This window comes from Anopheles arabiensis, chromosome X (assembly GCF_016920715.1).
Source record: "Anopheles arabiensis isolate DONGOLA chromosome X, AaraD3, whole genome shotgun sequence".
Classification (NCBI taxonomy): domain Eukaryota; kingdom Metazoa; phylum Arthropoda; class Insecta; order Diptera; family Culicidae; genus Anopheles; species Anopheles arabiensis.
Window position 1 is genome coordinate 19,873,222 of NC_053519.1, and position 18,344 is coordinate 19,891,565.

Here is an 18,344-nt window from a genome sequence, read left to right on the forward strand (position 1 = left end):
TAAACACACACTTAAATACGACTGCGCAAGTGTCCTGCTATTCTCCCTTCCAACAATTAGGACATCTGAACTGTCAAAAATAAAAATTCGCGTAACTCGAAAGCCGCGTAAATCAGGAAAAGACTGTAGTGTAAAAAATTATGTACAGAAATACTAAAAAAGTGTTCTCCTGGCCCGTGACTCTCAATCATTTAGTAAAATGGAAAAGCCGAGCACTCCCAATGACTCAATTTCAAAGATTCCCTTTATTGTAAAGAATACGCCGAAAACAAAAGAATAGGTCCCAAACCTCAATTTAAATTAGGTACTAATGACTATACTAAAGCCCATACTGGTCCTTACACCAATACATCACCTTTCCTGGTTCAAGAACTGCACATGACCTAAACCTGGTATATAAAACCTATGCCAGTCCAGCAACCAATGCAGAACCCAAACCCGTCCATGGCCTGATAATGAACCAATACTGGTCCTTTTTGTTTGTTTATTTTTATTGAGACTTTGAGCCGATTGGCCTCATTCGCCTCTTTCATACCGGTCCAGGAAACAATCATGAACCCATACCTGTCCTGGAACCTACCATGAACCCTTATCTGCCCTGGAACGGATCATTAACCCATCCTGGTCCTGGAACCGATCATGAACACATACTGGTGTCGGAATAGATCATGAATCAATATCGGTCCTGGAACTACTCATGAATCTCATGAAACGGCGTTCCTTGTCAACCGTCCACCGAGTACACACGCATGCAGCCTGGGAAGTGATGGAGAAGGAGAAGGGGGCTTCTTTGCAACTCTCTGGATTGTAAACCGTAGCAGCAAAACACACAAAAAGGTGTGAAAGTCTGCAAATTGACATAACGGTCTTGGGACCGATCATAAACCCATACTGGTCTTGGATCCTATCATGAACCCGTACTGGTCCCGGAACCTATTATGAACCCATGCCAGCCCTGGAACTGATCATTAACCCATTCTGGTCCTGGAGCCTATCATGAGCCCATACTAGTCCTGGAACAGATAATGAACCCGTACCGGTCCTGGAACCAATCATGAACCCATACTGGTGCTGGAACTGATCATGAACCCATACCGGCCCAGCAACTTATCATGAACCCATACCGGTCCTGAAACCGATTATGAACCCATACCGGACCAGAAACCGATCATGAACCCCTATTGGTCCTGAAACCGATCATGAACCCACAAGGGTCATGGAACTGAAAATAAACATAAAGGATCTGGAACTGATACTGAACACATACCGGTCCTGGAACCGATCATGATCCCATGCTTATCCGGAAATAACTCTCGATTTTATTTATTTACAGGAACAGTGCCAGGAACTGTGCTGGATTCGGATTCGGAATATTTGGAGCAGGTCTGAAACCGATACAATTCCAGTTCCAGTCATCAAACTATACCCGGTAGTAAATGTGCAGCGTAGGAATATTGTAGGAATGCAATATGAAAAGCAAAAGAATGTTTGTATAGTTAGTATATATATTGCTCTCTCCCGTCCTTTTTTTTAACGGACAATTTACATATGATAACTTTGTTCATGAATTGTTCATTATTGACGCAAAGCCGCCTGATTCGAGATAGGTAGCTTCATTCGTTGGTAACTGTTGTGAACCATTTCCCTACACCTGGAATAAATATGGAACCGTTTAAAATGATTCTGTTTTTTTTTTTACTATGCCGCCAAATGCTATAGTTTAACCTCGTTCCGACAATTGCTATCACAGTACAGATTAATACTAAACCGACTGTTCAAAATTTAAGTGAAATTAAGTACAAATCAACCAAAAAATGGTTTCCACAGGGCTCTCTAGTGATTGTTGCGCAAATATTCCCGCAGATCGTCTATCTTGAACCGAGACACGCACTCGTACACGCGTGAGATGCCAAAGTAGCCGGTCAGAAACATTAGCCCGACGATGGCCATCATCAGAAACACTCCGATCAGCAAACTGACGAGCATGACCGATGCAGCCGTTATGAGTGCACCCTCGATCAGCACAAACCCGGTAAAGGCCATCACCGCTGTAGTCATCGTGAAGAAAATAAATACCAGGAATGGTAGCGTGAAGACGAAAATCACAATCGCCACTGCTAGCGCCAGGATCGGGTACTGATGCAAGCTGGCAAAAATGGCGTGAGCAATCTCCTGTAGCCTGTACCGGGCGGCCGTCTCTGACATTGCCTTGTTGATACGGTGAACTGCAATGAACACAAACCAGACATTCCTATTATAGTTTAGTGGGAGGAGAGGGGGAGGGGGGTTATTCGGTAGGCATTTGCGAGACACTTACGGTAAATAGAGGTACGAGTAAGGATAAAGCGAGCCAAGTCTTCGTTTCTGCGGTGACGCCTTTCCATGTCTTTGGACTCATTCTGCGGTTTGGAACCTTCCGGATAGCTCTGCAATAATATGAAATCATACCGCCGGAGTAAAGTACGGCTAATTGATACTTATCTTTTATACGCTGTGATGTGATTCAGTTTACAATGTTAGCATTATTATTCAACAGCATTAATATTGCCATGTTTTCTTTTTAACAGCTATAATCTTTTTCTGACAGCTCTGTTGTTGGAAAACTTCTGCTGAGCGTTGAATAATACTTATAACATTGAACGCAGACCCGGAAACCAGTGCGTCGATAGTACATGCACGCTCACCTGCGTTTCAATTCTGTTGTCTGAGGCTGACGATGGCATTGTGACGAACTGTGCTTAACTATATAAGTATGATTCTCAACTTTGATGTAAACGGCCGCTTCTCGAGAATGCACACACAACAACCGAGACGGCACATTAATCTGTCACACTGACCGTTGACGCATGCAAAAAAAATCAAACTACAAAAACCGGAGTGCTTTTTTGCTTAACATGTTTTATTTTTATTTTAGTTTTTCTTGTCGTAATTAGTTTTTATTAAATGTTTCATTTTTTGTATTATTATTTCGAAATCATTAGATTCAATTCAAGCTCAAATAACTAAGCCAGTGCTCTATTTTGTTAGGTCTGGGTCTAAGCACATGCTGCTGCATCATTTCTGGATTTTGCTGTTCATTTCAAAAATTGTGCAAACATATTTGATCAAAAATACATTTTACAATTAAGGCGGCGCTCTAGCAGCAATCGAACACGACATCCGACACGAACAAACCCATATAATCATATGGAGGTGCACTGTCAGACACAAACAAATAAACAAGACAAACGTCGAGTCGAACATGTCAGTTGATTCTGTCTGTGATGTTCGATACCCACCTGTGCTGTGAGTACCTTGGCTGTCAAACGCTTCACAGCTACAGTAGAAAGAATTCAATTCGGGACATTTTTAAGTTTGTTTACGTAGTATCCCAAGCGAGTGAAAAAGTCACTTTTCGGCTGTGTTTTCGATTGATATTTCGTGCACGATTTGACAAACGAAATAGTGTACGAGATTCAGACTTTTTTCGGCTCATAACCACAACAGCGTGCAATGGCATATTTGCTATCTTCATTTCACGTATAGCGTTAGACATTTTGAGGTTAAATAGTTTTTAAATTGTTGGTATTTATATGAATGATACGATACGAAAGAACACAACTGATTTAAATGCAAACTAAACATAATACACAAAAAGAAATACACATAACCTGCTTCAACGCTTGGCTTGGAGAGCGAAATGTTACGAATGGAAGAACCACACATACAATCATATATTGCTTGTCAAATTATGAGAGTGTATGAGTTATCGTCCGGAAATTTCCGCTTGGGATGTCTCTTTTTCTTCTTAAAATTGCGAGCAAAATATTTAAAATAGCTATCAATAATTATTGTTAAACTTTTCAATCAATTATAACATCAAATATAAAGGATTGAAACGTATTAAACTATTGTGTGTACCTAATCCATATGTATGCACTGTATGTGTTTTGGCATGTACGTTTGTTTACATTTTTCAATATTAAATTTGAATGATTTCTATGTTATTATAGATGTGAATAACTAGTAAATTATGTGTTGAATCTTCCCCCTGTAGGTGGATATTCATTTAAACTATGAAAATGCTTCATTTTTGAGACGAAAAGAAAGGCGTATTGCAGTGCATCATGACAGGTCTATAAGACATCGAACAGCTGAGGCAGCGGTCAGAACCAAAGTGGGTAGAAAGGAGGTGTCGTCATGTAGAACAATTGGGCATCGAGGCTTTAGAAAAAAGCACAAAACCATGATCGACGGCAGTTGTCAAATGCGACGAATGTTGCTGGTATTTGGATATGATATATGAATTGTTTTCGTTTAATAAACATTTTTTTAGCATTAAAAAATCGTATTTTGCTTCCACACTCCATAAATCGACATTTTACACGTTATAATGTAGCTGCTGCCTGTAAACAAATATCGACGGCTGTTGTCAAACCGAATCTCAAAATGGCAACATGCCAAACGCTAAGAAGACACCTCCTCTATATTCCACCTTGGTCAGAACCAAGGTGTAATAAATGACAAGGTGAAGTTGTTCAGAGCAAAATGACATTTCTCGACATGACATTTCTCTTCCTGGGGCTCCGGTACAAGGATAATGTATTTAGAGGTTGCTGGGCGACATTAGCCCTCCCCGATTTTTATACCGGAGCCCCCGGAAGAGAAATGTCAAGTCGAGAAATGTCATTTTGCTCTGAACAACTTCACCTTGTCATTTATAACACCTTGCTCCGGTATAAAAATCGGGGAGGGCTGGTGCGGGGTAATGAAATTTGTATGCAGAGAGTGACAGATGTCCCCCACAATGTCGCCCAGCAAAAGCGATAAAAATCAACCTTCTAAATACATTATCCTTGGTCAGAACTTCGCCGCATGCGATTTTGCCGTAAGCTTTTGTATGGGATTTGACGTTAATGACAGCACTACCGAATCTGCCGCATGCGGCGATGCGGCAAAATCAAAATCATTTGTTTTGCCACATCGCCGCATGCGATTTTATTTCAGATGTCAAATGCCTAAGATCATATCAATGAGTGATTATATTAATAAAGAAACAACAAAATATCATTATAATACCTTGAAAAGCTAGAAAATTGAGAAAACTCTTTTCTTGCCGCATGCGGCAAAATCGCATGCGGCGAAGTTCTGACCATTACCTGACAGAGCACCTATCGAACAGAGTCGTGTTTGTTTGTCGCGTTTGATTGGTCCCAGAGCGCCGCCTAAGTTAAAAATATTTTTATCCATTTTGGTATGCAAACAAATCCGAAATTTGCCTGCAACAAATACACACGAAACAATTCGCTTTGATTATCTTGCAACAAATATGTTCCCATAACATGAGTTTAACATTTCGTCAATATGCTCAAAGTCTATAAAAATAAACTAACAAAAACAAAATCGTCTGCATGACCGTCCAAATAGACATAGAGCGACAACGTCGCGCGCGAAAAAAAGTAGCTCAATTTTACAAACAGAGCTACTCGTCGCGCGCGGCAATTTTGCTTCATCCGAAATATTCGAATTATCTAGTTTTTTACAAGCCAGATTAATGCCAATCACAAAAAATAGATTTGAACACAATTTAACCTATTTTTGTGTGTTTTCCAATATAAAACAAGTTGGTTGACTGAGTCAAATGAGCTACTTTGATCTACACAGAGTGAAATTTTGAGCTATGTTTCGTCGCGCGCGAGGTTATCGCTGTATGTCTAATTGAACGAAGATAGAGCAACAATATTCCCACCACCTTTTCATAGACGTGGCGAGGGGCATGTAAAAGCAGGGGGAGACGGTTAGAAATACGCAGAATTACGCGGCAGCGAGAGCGTGTTTTGCTTTCTACACAGTTTTTGCACTCACACAATCACACATGTGTGAATGTGTGCGTTCACTTTCAGCCTGCGCGCTCAGTTTGGTTTTCTCGCAGCGGCTTGCTGGTGTCGGTGTCTCGCTCGCACTAGTGCAGCGAGTGTTCCTCGTGCGTTCCCTTTCTTGCTACCACACAAAATCGTCAGTACAGTTCAAGCCTTCGCAGTGTGAGGCCGCGCGCGTTTTAGCCTAAGTCCCGGGCGCTCGATGTAATTTGAAGTGAAGTGTTGAAGTTTTATTTATTTCAATTAACATTATTATGGCCTCGGCCGTATTTTCAATTTATGAAGTGTTGTGCACATTGAAATAAAGCTGCGATAATCTTTCATAATTCAACATGAATATGTAAATTACGCTGCTTTATTTCAATGATTATTACAGTATTCAACATGAACAACATACAGGCAGTAAAGCGGGTGCTTGAAGTGACGATTTGTTTTCTTATTTATAATAAAAATAACTGTGGTTTTGTGGCAAGATTGTGGTTAGCGATGTGTGGAACTGTGCCTTAAGTTTCAATAAAGTGTTAAAATATCAAACGAGTTTGATGTGTTTAATTTTTATTTCGATGCATGCGATTTTATTACGCTGCAAATCAAAGTGAACTAAAGCGCACAGCGCACAACGCGCAACGAACGAAACAAAGGGGAGGGGGTGTCCAGCGCTACGCGCAAAGTGCGACAACAGCGCAGCGCAAACCGAAAAGAACGCGCGGGAGGGGGTGTTCAGCGCAGCGCGCAAGTGCGGCAACAGCGCAGCGCAAACCGTAAGAAACGCGAGAGAGCAAGAACAGCTGATCCGCGCATCCAGCGCAGTGCGAGAGGAAAAAAACGGGAGGGAGGGGGTATCAGCTGATCAGCTGTTTTGTATCGCGAGAGCGCCCCGTGTAATTTGAAGGCAAGCGAGAGAACGCTGCGCGCGCTCACTCTCAATTCGGAAAAATATCATTGCGGCTCGGCGGCCAATACAAAATCGACCGAACCCCTTCCCCCTGTTTCTACATGCCCCTCGCCTGTAAATTTCGCTCTCTTTGCCTGTAGGGCCGGGCGTAAATATGTTGTCATCCCCCATGGCCTTGTGCCTAAAGCGGCGCTCTAGCACCCATTGAGCACAACAAACAAACAAAACATTAATCGATAGGCGGATCCAAAGTGGGTATATTACACCCAAGCGAAATTTTTCGGGGATAATGAACATAAACTCATGCCATCTCTTTCTATTCATCATCTCTACTCTCTCTCACGCATCGATGAATTTTTAGACATCTCTTTGTTCATTGTGCTATATTTGAAGGGTTTAAAACTGATAGATAACGATTCATGTTCATGAACTAGTAATGGTCAAATGGTAATGGTGTAATGTTTGCACCATGGTCGACATGAGTTCAAATCCATTTTTTTTTTCATTGATGATTTAAAGTTTTGATTTCTTTTTAAAACATGCAGCTCCAGTAACTTTAGACCCCTTTACTCATTGTTAGAAATGCGTGTTTAATAGTCAATCTGTTATTTTTATTGTTTTATTTATTTCTTTTAATTCATTTAGTATCAGTACCCCTTCATACAACAAAACAAGCAAATAGCACGATCATGAATAATAATATGGTGGCGCAACTGGCAAAGTGATTCGAAGTAGAATTAGCGATGTGGTTGGTAGCATCAAGGATGAAGCATGAGCATGAATTGGAATATGAGGGAAGGGAGTGAATCCGAATGTTCATTTCTATTTTTAGTTCTTTTTTGCATGGGTTCATCCTTCACGTGTGTACACTCTCCCCGAAAATGATCTGTATTTCGCTGGTCTTTTCGGGGATAATTCGTTAACGAATTATCCCCGAAAAGACCAGCGAAAACCAGCGTGGTCAGGAGCTTGGGCAGGGTTTCAGTCCAATAAACAATCGTCAAGATGCTTAAAACAATGCCTGATTTTAAAACATTCGGGGCGACTATGGGCTTCGAACGACGAGATCCGTTCGCCGCGGCTGTCAGAAGGCGCTCACTTGGCGCTCAATTTTAAAATAACGTACCAATGAGAGACCGTAAGAAGCGCACGAAAGAATGAGTTCTACCTGCCGGGGTCGAACGTTCCCGTTTGTGGAGAAATCCGAGAGGTTTTGCGCTGCGGATTTGGAACGAATGTTGTTTTCAATGTAACGTTTTGCTTTAAATTTTGCTTTAAATGATTGAAGTGAACTGAACTGAGAGGTATGTAACATTTTGAATTTTTTTTGTTATCTATTCCCAATAAAAAAAGTTTTCATCAGTTTTGAAAATTAATATTAAAAACATAAAATATATCGGAATATAAATATAAATATTTATATATATATATATATATATATATATATATATATATATATATATATATATATATATATATATATATATATATATATATATATATATATATATATATATATATATATATATATATATATATATATATATATATATATATATATATATATATATCTCTATATATATATATATATATTTATATTTATATTCCGATATATTTTATGTTTTTAATATTAATTAGGCTATATTGGTCTTATCATGTCCTATATAGCCTTCTAACTTTCCGAGCAAAAATCTATATGAATGGTCGTGTGGTCAGATACGTGGGTATCAACACCAACGACCATTACTCAAATCTCACTTGCTTCAGTGCTGGTGGTTTCCATTGGAGATTAGTATTTAAACAATCGTATCGCCGTTCTAGTTCTAGCGATGCATAACTTCAATGCGAAACCATACAACAGTACAGAGGAAATGAGAAAGCTCTCCTCCAAGCGATGAAGCTCAACTGGTTGGGGTATCCCACCAACAGAGAGCGCCACCAGCTTTTTTGCTATTTTTAGAATGCATGAGTCGTTTGCCGTCTGCTAAACGAAGTCTTTCTATATTCCGTTTAGGTAGAGAACTTGAATCGTTAAGAAGCCGTTTAGTGGTCGTTTAATGGATTTTTGGCACTTGGGACGGGCCTTAACAACGCACGACGCAGCGTCAAAGTAGAAAAATTTCTATTTCGACGCACGTAGTGACGCGTCTATCAAAATGGTTTAACCATATCGGGTAAAAATCGATATTTTTACACATTAAATTGTTTCGAGCGCAGTTTTGCGTGTAATTGGACTACTAAATAATTTTATTAACAAAACAAAATAAATGTAGATAAAGTAATTTCGTAATTGCTGCAAAACAGGTGTGTGCGGGTCAGTATGCAATATGCAATAAAAAAGCGAAAACATGCTTTGCTTTGTTTTGAGCAGAACTGGAAATGGTTTTACAGTTGTAATTTAACATTATAATCACATCAGAACCTTTAAAAAGAGGCATTATTGCTGTTTGTTGATGTTTTTCTTTGTTAAATGTGTTGACATATCTATGCAGAACGCAGCGAACAGATACCAGCGTGCGTCACGCAATGCGTTGCGATACTCTGCGTCGAAACAATTACCAAGCCCTTAGGGCGATGGCAACGCTTTTTACTTTTACTGTTACAGGTGGTCCCCGAGATACACGGTACCTCTTAGGCTGGAAATAGACGAACCGAGATCGTCGCGGTACCGCGAAATTCGCGCCTTGTTTATAACAGTTGTAGAACAGTTGAGCTGTCAAATCTTCCGCGCCTCCAATCGCGCCTGCTGTTTCGCAGAGATGCCCAACTTCGGTATTGCTGAGATTTTCGCGGTAGCGCGAACCGATTTTTTTACTTTTTCTGGCGGATTTGTGTGAAAACTCGTGTCGAGAAATGAGTTTTGTATTTTATTTTGCATAAACTATGTGAAATAAATAATTTGATTCGCAAATTGATAGAAAAATATTTCTTCTAGGCACATTCAATTGTCACCAGACCTCGGATGGTTCCATACACGAACCGCGATTATCTCGCCTATCTGTCAGATGTTATAACAGAATTGACAGCTCAAGTCATACGCGATTTTCGCGGTACCGCGATGATCTCGGTTCGTCTATTTCCGAATACAAACGAACCCAAGCGCCACAGATTAAGCTTAAACGACTGGAAAATTGAATATCCATAGAAAAAAATGAAAGCTCCACAGCTTCATAGGTTTGATCAATAGATGGCGTATTACAACTCATCATTATATTGCTATCCTTTTCTTGCAATGTGTTTCGACAAATTTCTTCTTATCATGACCTAAATAGCCTTCTAACTTTCAGAGCAAAAATCTATATGAATGGTCGTGTGGTCAGATACGTGGGTATCAACACCAACGACCATTACTCAAATCTCACTTGCTTCAGTGCTGGTGGTTTCCATTGGAGATTAGTATTTAAACAATCGTATCGCCGTTCTAGTTCTAGCGATGCATAACTTCAATGCGAAACCATACAACAGTACAGAGGAAATGAGAAAGCTCTCCTCCAAGCGATGAAGCTCAACTGGTTGGGGTATCCCACCAACAGAGAGCGCCACCAGCTTTTTTGCTATTTTTAGAATGCATGAGTCGTTTGCCGTCTGCTAAACGAAGTCTTTCTATATTCTGTTTAGGTAGAGAACTTGAGTCGTTTAGAAGCCGTTTAGTGGTCGTTTAGTGGATTTGTGGCACTTGGGCAATATTTAAATATTAGAAAATGATTAAATGTAACCATTGAATTATAATATTAGACATTTCGTGTTTTTTGTTAACAATTTGGACAAAAAATATAGAAATAAAACAGAGGAAGAAATCGAATCTATCAAAATTTTCTAATTTGCCATTAAATTATTCTTAAATTACCGTTAATTTAGCGGTAAGATAGAAGAAATGGTTAGGCCCGATTTGTCTGGCTGGGTAGATTCCACGACCTGAGCTCGTTAATCCACCTTGGTCAAATCCCATACAAATTGGGACGTTTTAGGCTGCGCTCTGGCACCACTCGAACACGACAACCGACTCGAACAAACCCATATAATCAAATGGAGGTGCACTGTCAGACACAAACAAACAAACAAGACAAACATGTCAAATCCCATACATTTTTCATGTTCGATGTCGTGTTCGATTGGTGCTAGAGCGCCGGGTTACTCGCATCTGCGCCATCGTGTAGACATATCTTAATAGTCCTACGATTGGACGAGCAAAAATAAGTGAAGAGGAAAACAGTACGAAGACTGAAAAAACATCCCAGTGGCGCCCTATCGAAAAGGCGTAAGATAGACGTAAAGTTTTGTAAATATTGCGCAAGCCGACGACAGACAATTTCCACCAAGGGAAAACTTTTGCCATTCCTTCTCTGTCCTATTTACCTTGCACATTTCACAGGGGTCAGCTGTTGTAAGCGACACAATGCTCACAGGCAACCAGGAATCCACTCCGGTGGATGGTCAAGGTAATGATGAGAAGGCTACAGCTGATGGCGATGCTGGTGCTGCTGCATCCGTCGCAGCATCACAACAGGCCCAACCGCAAGAGGAAGAGCGGTATTGCTGGGTGTGCTTTGCGACCGAGGAGGATGATAAGGTAGCGCCGTGGGTGCAGCCGTGCAACTGTCGCGGCGCAACCAAGTGGGTCCATCAGTCCTGCCTTAAGCGGTGGATCGACGAAAAGCAGAAGGGCAACCCGTACAAGAGCATCAGCTGCCCGCAGTGTCAAACACGGTACATCATCATCCTGCCGTCGATGGGCAGCTTCGCCTTCCTGCTGGAGCGACTCGACATCATTGCGAAGCAGCTCAGCCCGGGTATGGCGGCTGGGGCCATCGTGTGCTCGATCTATTGGTCTGCAATCACGTTTGGTGCCGTCACCGTGCTGCAGACGACTGGGTTCGAGCGGGGCCTCTCGATGATGGAGCAGGCCGAACCGATTGCACTGCTGCTGTGTTTGCCGACCATCCCGGTGTTGCTCGTGATCGGGCGCATGTTTCGCTGGGAGGATATTGTTCTTCGCTTCCTGCAAAATCGACAGTTTGACGTACGAAAGTATCCCGTCATCTCACTGATGTTACCTGTCTCGTAAGTGATCGTAATCTTTCTACTATTCGCCGATAATGCACAATAATTAATAATACAATAATTCAATAATTGCACTCCCGTCCCATTCGTTTGCAGCAACGAACCTAGCCCGCGCTACCCGGAACCGTACCCAAGCAGCACGATTACAACCTCGGAACCACTCTCTGTGACGCGCATATTCTGTGGCGCACTATTGCTGCCCACGGTGTCCACCGTCGTCGGGAAAATTTTGTTCAAATCCATCAAGAACGATTTGCATCGTACGCTGCTTGGTGGATTTGTGTTCGTTGCGGTCAAGGGTGTGCTGAAAATTTACTTTCACCAGAAAAAGCATAACCGTGCCAAACAGCGCCAAATACTGGACTATACACCCGAAAACGTGCGCAAGTACACGTTGCGAACCCAACCCCCGGAAGGCCAGCATCAACACGGGCAGCAGGCATCGCAGCTAGACCGTAACCGTGCGGACTTGGTCGAGGGAACCGGATAGCAGCAGCAGCCGCAGTACTCGGTGTGATATCTACTATGAACTGAGCATACTGACTTAATATTCTATTTTATGTTTTGTTATTCATTTGTTATGAAACACTCCAAATTAATTGAACTAAGTTAATGTAGAGCTATACTAGAGAAGAGTACCACCTCCCTCTTCAAGAATAAACTTTCTTTTATTTCGCAATGGAAAACATTTCTCTCTTAAGCACGTGTTAATAATATGTGGTTCCGCTTTGCTTAGCATAGTTGAGCGAAAAGGCATCTCAGTTCCTATGGATTAGTTTACCACACGCCAGGACGGACGGAATGATGAATAAACTTCAATTCATGCGTGCTGCATGTTGTTAGCTTTGATCCGGTATAATGCAAGATTTTACGGTTTCCTCACATCCCGGAAATGGAACGTAGTGCGGCTCAGATACCTCCTCTGGTACGCAGGCACAAAACTGAACGCTACGACCATTCGCTTCGATTTCGGCCGCATTGCTTTCCGCCACTTTTCTCGGGTACCCTACCCAAGACCGTTCCTGGCCAGTCCCGCTTCGATTCGTGCACCAAACACGTGTACCCATCTCGACCTTCCACTCTACATTGCACGAAGGATACTTCGAGCTATCGTCCTTGCTCTCCTTTGCCTTGGCGGCACGCTCCAGAACGTACCGATAGTAAGGGGTTTCTTGCCCGACCGGATCAAAGTAACGGCCGACCAGCTTACCAACGTACTGGTAGGTTTTATCGTAAAAGACCTTCCAAGTGAGCAGTTGTTCCAGCTCCGTCTCCTTTAGCGCGGACACGTCGCTCAGCTCCAGGGTGTACTGGTCGAACTCTCCCGTAACGAAAGATCGTGTAGCATCATGGCCTAAATGAAGCAGTTTTCACCAAATAGTGAATAATTCATTCCGATAAGAAGTACCAATAATTACCAATGAACATGTGATATGATTGACCCGGTCCGTAATGTTTGAATCCAACCGTCACGTCGTACACGTGGCCCAGTATAACGAGGTAAAGCAGGTTGGTCTCTTGTCCGTTGTACTTTCGCAGTTCTGTCTCCGTAAATATTCTCTCACTTTCGACCTGAACCTTAGCCTGCCCTTCGGTGTCGGTTAAGCTAAAGCGTTCCAACAGCTGAGTTTTCTTGGATGCTAGAAGGTAGAACAGCACCATGGCGAACGCCACGATCACCATGTCTCGAAAATTTTGTTTAAAATTAAAATTCATCCTGGATCGTTAATAGTTTAAATGAAGGGCATGGATTCAGAGTAGGAGTTATTTTATTTCACACTGAGAAGCTCCAGCTGGCCTTTAGAGCAGGCCAATTTTATTTGTTATTGCTCATATTGCTAGCTGTCAACAAATCAACTGTCATTGTTAACGTTCACTTTTATACACAACCAAGGTAAATTAGGCATTGGTCCAATCAAAGTGGATATAGGGAGTAGGTAGGTTTATGATATGGTTGGAACCAAAGTGGGTTGAAAGGATGTGTCGTCATGTTGAACAATTGGGCATCGAGGCTTTAGAAAAAAGCACAAAACCAGGATCGACGGCAGTTGTCAAATGCGACGATTGTTGCTGGTATTTGGATATGATAAATGAATTGTTTTCGTTTGATAAACAGTTGTTTAGCATTAAAAAAATGTATTTTGCATCCACACTCCATAAATCGGCATTTTACACGTTATAATGCTGCTGCTGCCTGTAAACAAATATCGACGGCTGTTGTCAAAATGAATCTCAAAATGGCAACATGTCAAACGCTAAGAAGATACCTCCTCTATATTCCACCTTGGTTGGAACGCCATATTGGACACACGAATGACAGGAGTGGATTCGATTGTGATCCAGGTGAGCGTTTCTACATAACCGTCCAAATAGACATAGAGCGAGAACGTCGCGCGCGACGAAAAATAGCTCAAAATTTCACTAGGTGTAGATCAAAGTAGCTCATTTGACTCAGTCAACCAACTTGTTTTTTATTTGAAAACACACAAAAATAGGTTAAAATGTGTTCAAATCTATTTTTTAGCGTTTGGCATTAATCTGGCTTGTAAACAAAGTAGATAATTCGAATATTTCGGATGAAGCAAAACTGTCGCGCGAGACGAGTAGCTCTGTTTGCAAAATTGTGCTACTTTTTGTCTCGCGCGACGTTGCCGCTGTAAGTCTATTTGGACGGTAAACCGAGAATGCAGCTGAGAAAATAACTGACAGCATGCTTTGACAGCGACTGACAGCATTTTCGATGAGAGAATTCTCCTCGGCATGCAAAGAACGATGGAGCTGAGAAAAAATTTAATTGGCAGTTTATAGCGATCGATCAATTATAGTTTGCATTTTTGCCGTCTAATAATCGTAGAAATATTATTAAAAGTAAAAGAAACTTTTTTGACTTCATTTTAGCGATTAAAATGGATTTTTTGAACATCATTTTAAAAGTCTCATCTCGGCGCTTTTCAGAGCTTCTACACACACCGGCGTGAGAAACCGGTTGTCAATTCTCTCACAGCCATCTCTCAGCTGCTTTCTCGGTGTATGTAGAAACGCTCGATGGATTGAAAATACCAGTTGGTGGATAAGGGCATTTTAAAACCGTTAACTAATGGTTTCCGCACACAAAGCATAGCAAATATAACAGATTTCTTTGTTACTACGTGCATTTTTGTATGCCTATTGATTTTATTGAAAAAATGAGGAATAATAACTAAAGATTTAATGGTTTGTTTCGTCACGAAATTTAGAATCATCCCAATGTTAAAACAACGACGAAAAGCAAACCATCAACCGAGAGAAATGAACGCGACGAACTTTGATCAAAAAGAATAACGACCAAGCTTCGATGTTAATTCTTTTATTCCTGAGACGCAACTGTACAAGTTCACAATTTTCGATCGCTTATGTACTACCGTACGCCAGTACTGTCAAATCCAAACAACAAAACGTTGCTTATTCCCAAATAGCCAGCTCGTACTTTATAGCTGAATTAGGGCTGTTTAACGAAAAATCGTTCCGATGTCGTACTTTGTGGCTGATTAAGAGATAGACGGAACTTTGCGGAACTATGGAGCTTTTTAACAGGCACATGGTACTCTTTGGAACTTTGCGGCTGATTAGCACTATGTGTAGGGTTCATGAAGGAACTTGAAGGCTTGTTAAGAAAGGGTACTGAACTTGGTGGAACTTTATAGCTTTTTAATGCATGACATCGATACAAGGCGGCTCTTGTCAAAGTGTCAAAGACGGACGCCGGCAATAATATCATTGCTGCTGCACAAGTTAGATTCGTTAATTGAAGAATGAATATTGAGTGAAGTGATTATGATTGTACAGTAAATTGTGTGAAATTTTGTTTAATTCATCAATACAAAGGATTTAAAAATATACATATGTGTTTAAACGAAACAAATCTTGTTGTTTATTTCATCGATGACGCTTGCTTGAAAATAAAACACAAAGAAAAATAATCCCTGGCATCGTGGCATAAGGAAGCTGTTTTGGCGCTGTTTGAAAGACCCACATAGAACTTTGATGCTGTTTATCTACTGCAAAAGGCGAATTAGAGCAGCGATCTTTAGCGTGCCAAAATGAGCTGCTTAAGAAATTCTGGCTATTTGGGAAGAAACTTGTCGAAACACATTGCAAGAAAAGGATAGCAATATAATGATGAGTTGTAATACGCCATCTATTGATCAAACCAATGAAGCTGTGGTGCTTTCATTTTTTTTTCTATGGATATTCAATTTTCCAGTCGTTTAAGCTTAATCTGTGGCGCTTGGGTGTTAAGAACCCAAATAGCCAGAATTGCTTAAGCAGCTAATTTTGGCACGCTAAAGATCGCTGCTCTAATTCGCCTTTTGCAGTAGATAAACAGCATCAAAGTTCTATGTGGGTCTTTCAAACAGCGCCAAAACAGCTTCCTTATGCCACGATGCCAGGGATTATTTTTCTTTGTGTTTTATTTTCAAGCAAGCGTCATCGATGAAATAAACAACAAGATTTTAGACGAAACAAATCACATATGTATATTTTTAAATCTTTGTTATTGATAAATTACACAAAATTTTACACAATTTACTGATAATTAACAATCACTTCACTCAATATTCATTCTTCAATTAACGAATCTAACTTGTGCAGCAGCAATGAGATGATTGCCGGCGCCAGTCTTTGACACTTTGACAAGAGCCACCTTGTACCGATGTCATGCATTAAAAAGCTATAAAGTTCCACCAAGTTCAGTACCCTTTCTTAACAAGCCTTCAAGTTTCCATCATGAACCCTACACATAGTGCTAATCAGCCGCAAAGTTCCAAAGAGTACCATGTGCCTGTTAAAAAGCTCCATAGTTCCACAAAGTACCGTCTATCTCTTAATCAGCCACAAAGTACGACATCGGAACGATTTTTCATTAAACAGCCCTAAATCAGCTATAAAGTACGAGCTGGCTATTTGGGTTCTTATCATGACCTAAATAGCCTTCTAACTTTCAGAGCAAAAATCTATATGAATGGTCGTTTGGTCAGATACGTGGGTATCAACACCAACGACCATTACTCAAATCTCACTTGCTTCAGTGCTGGTGGTTTCCGTAGGAGTTTAGTATTTAAACAATCGTATCGCCGTTCTAGTTCTAGCGATGCATAACTTCAATGCGAAACCATACAACAGTACAGAGGAAATGAGAAAGCTCTCCTCCAAGCGAAGAAGCTCAACTGGTTGGGTATCCCACAAAAAGATGGCGCCACCACCTTTTTTGCTATTTTTAGAATGCATGAGTCGTTTGCCGTCTGCTAAACGAAGTCTTTCTATATTCCGTTTAGGTAGAGTGCTTGAGTCGTTTAGAAGCCGTTTAGTGGTCGTTTAGTGGATTTGTGGCACTTGGGATGTGAGAAAGAGTTCTAATCGCACTTAAATTGTCCATGTCCCAAATAACCAAATCGGCCTTAACCCCCTGTAAAGCCACTTCAAACCCACGTGGCTTAGTGGTGGTCTATTCAGTCGCTAACCCACTAAATTTTAGAACAATTAGAGCTGTCAGTTCTAACAAGATGTATTGGCCTTGTCCACGCTTGCCCCACCTTTTCGAAACATGTTGACGAGAAAAAGATGGATCAAGTGCGGGCTAAGGTCAACATGCTGAACATGATTTTAACACATCGATTACTTTAACACATTCACTTACATCAGAGCATAGCTTCGGCAATATTATTAATATTTAAACTGTGCACTGACCAGTGAAATGAAAGAGTCCGTTTCCAAGTAAACAAACACACGCATCCCCATCTTACACAAATATGTTTCACAATAAAAGAACTTAAACACACAAGTTTTATTGCTTTCTTTGCACAATTAAACACATTTTGGGGTGATAAATGTTTAGCATATTAATTAAACGTGTATAAAAACTTACTTCAACAACATTGAAGTGGCCGATTCTGAGGCCGTGTGGTTTAACCCAAGGTGGATTAAAAATATCAGGTGGTGGATTAGGGCCTTTGGGGGGTCGCCATAGTTGAGGGACTTTACGTCATTTTAGAACCGTTGACCATTGGTTTCCGCACACAAAGCTTAGCAAATATAACAGCCTATATAACCAAGATACCGAAAACGCCACCAATTTCTTGTACTAAAAATCCAGTTCCATCAAACAAAGCTAAAAAACTATCAGTTTGGTGGGTTAAGCCACACGGGCACAGAAGCAGCCACTTCAATGTTGTTGAAGTCAGTTTTTTATGCACGGGCAATTTATTTGCTCAACATGTTTCACCTGTGTTAAAATGTTATTTAATTGTGCAAAGGAAGCAATTAAACGTGTGTGTTTAAGTTGGTTTGTTGTAAAACATTCATGTGTAATATGTGAATATGTGTGTTTGTTTACTTGCGAATGAACTCTTCCATTTCGCTGGTGCATAGTTTATTGACTAATAATATTGCTGAAGTTGAAGTGCACTGATGTAAATTAATGAATTTAATCAATCGAGGAGTTAAAATCCTGCCCAGCATATTTACCTTAGCCAACCCTTGACCAAACTTTT

General features: G+C 40.8%; 3 protein-coding genes across 7 annotated transcripts; 1 reads left to right on the plus strand and 2 right to left on the minus strand.

Annotated features, from left to right (window-relative positions):
- Positions 1-1,482: 1,482 nt before the first annotated feature.
- Positions 1,483-3,082, minus strand: LOC120906687. Of its 2 annotated transcripts, none has more exons than XM_040318547.1 (3): positions 2,685-3,082; positions 2,318-2,466; positions 1,483-2,225 (listed from the first exon to the last, which is right to left on the minus strand). In XM_040318547.1, exons 2-3 carry the CDS (start codon positions 2,382-2,384, stop codon positions 1,834-1,836), a joined length of 459 nt encoding a protein of 152 aa, XP_040174481.1. In that variant the 5' UTR covers positions 2,385-2,466; positions 2,685-3,082; the 3' UTR covers positions 1,483-1,833. The 2 variants fall into 2 exon arrangements, with proteins under 2 accessions (XP_040174481.1, XP_040174480.1); XM_040318546.1 differs by having other exon boundaries at positions 2,318-2,426; positions 2,685-3,074.
- A 3,145-nt stretch (positions 3,083-6,227) lies between these two features.
- LOC120906300 (E3 ubiquitin-protein ligase MARCHF5-like) lies at positions 6,228-12,495 on the plus strand. 4 transcript variants are annotated; one of them, XM_040317855.1, is made up of 3 exons: positions 6,228-6,260; positions 11,126-11,814; positions 11,911-12,495. In XM_040317855.1, exons 1-3 carry the CDS (start codon positions 6,243-6,245, stop codon positions 12,302-12,304), a joined length of 1,101 nt encoding a protein of 366 aa, XP_040173789.1. In that variant the 5' UTR covers positions 6,228-6,242; the 3' UTR covers positions 12,305-12,495. The 4 variants fall into 4 exon arrangements, with proteins under 4 accessions (XP_040173789.1, XP_040173791.1, XP_040173792.1 ...); XM_040317857.1 differs by lacking the exon at positions 6,228-6,260 and adding an exon at positions 10,829-11,022; XM_040317858.1 differs by lacking the exon at positions 6,228-6,260 and adding an exon at positions 10,829-11,011.
- On the minus strand, positions 12,430-13,657 carry LOC120906301 (neuferricin homolog). Its single transcript, XM_040317860.1, has 2 exons — positions 13,233-13,657; positions 12,430-13,168 (listed from the first exon to the last, which is right to left on the minus strand). The coding sequence occupies exons 1-2, from the start codon at positions 13,528-13,530 to the stop codon at positions 12,654-12,656; spliced, it is 813 nt and encodes a 270-aa protein (XP_040173794.1). The 5' UTR covers positions 13,531-13,657; the 3' UTR covers positions 12,430-12,653.
- Between the last annotated feature and the right edge of the window lie 4,687 nt (positions 13,658-18,344).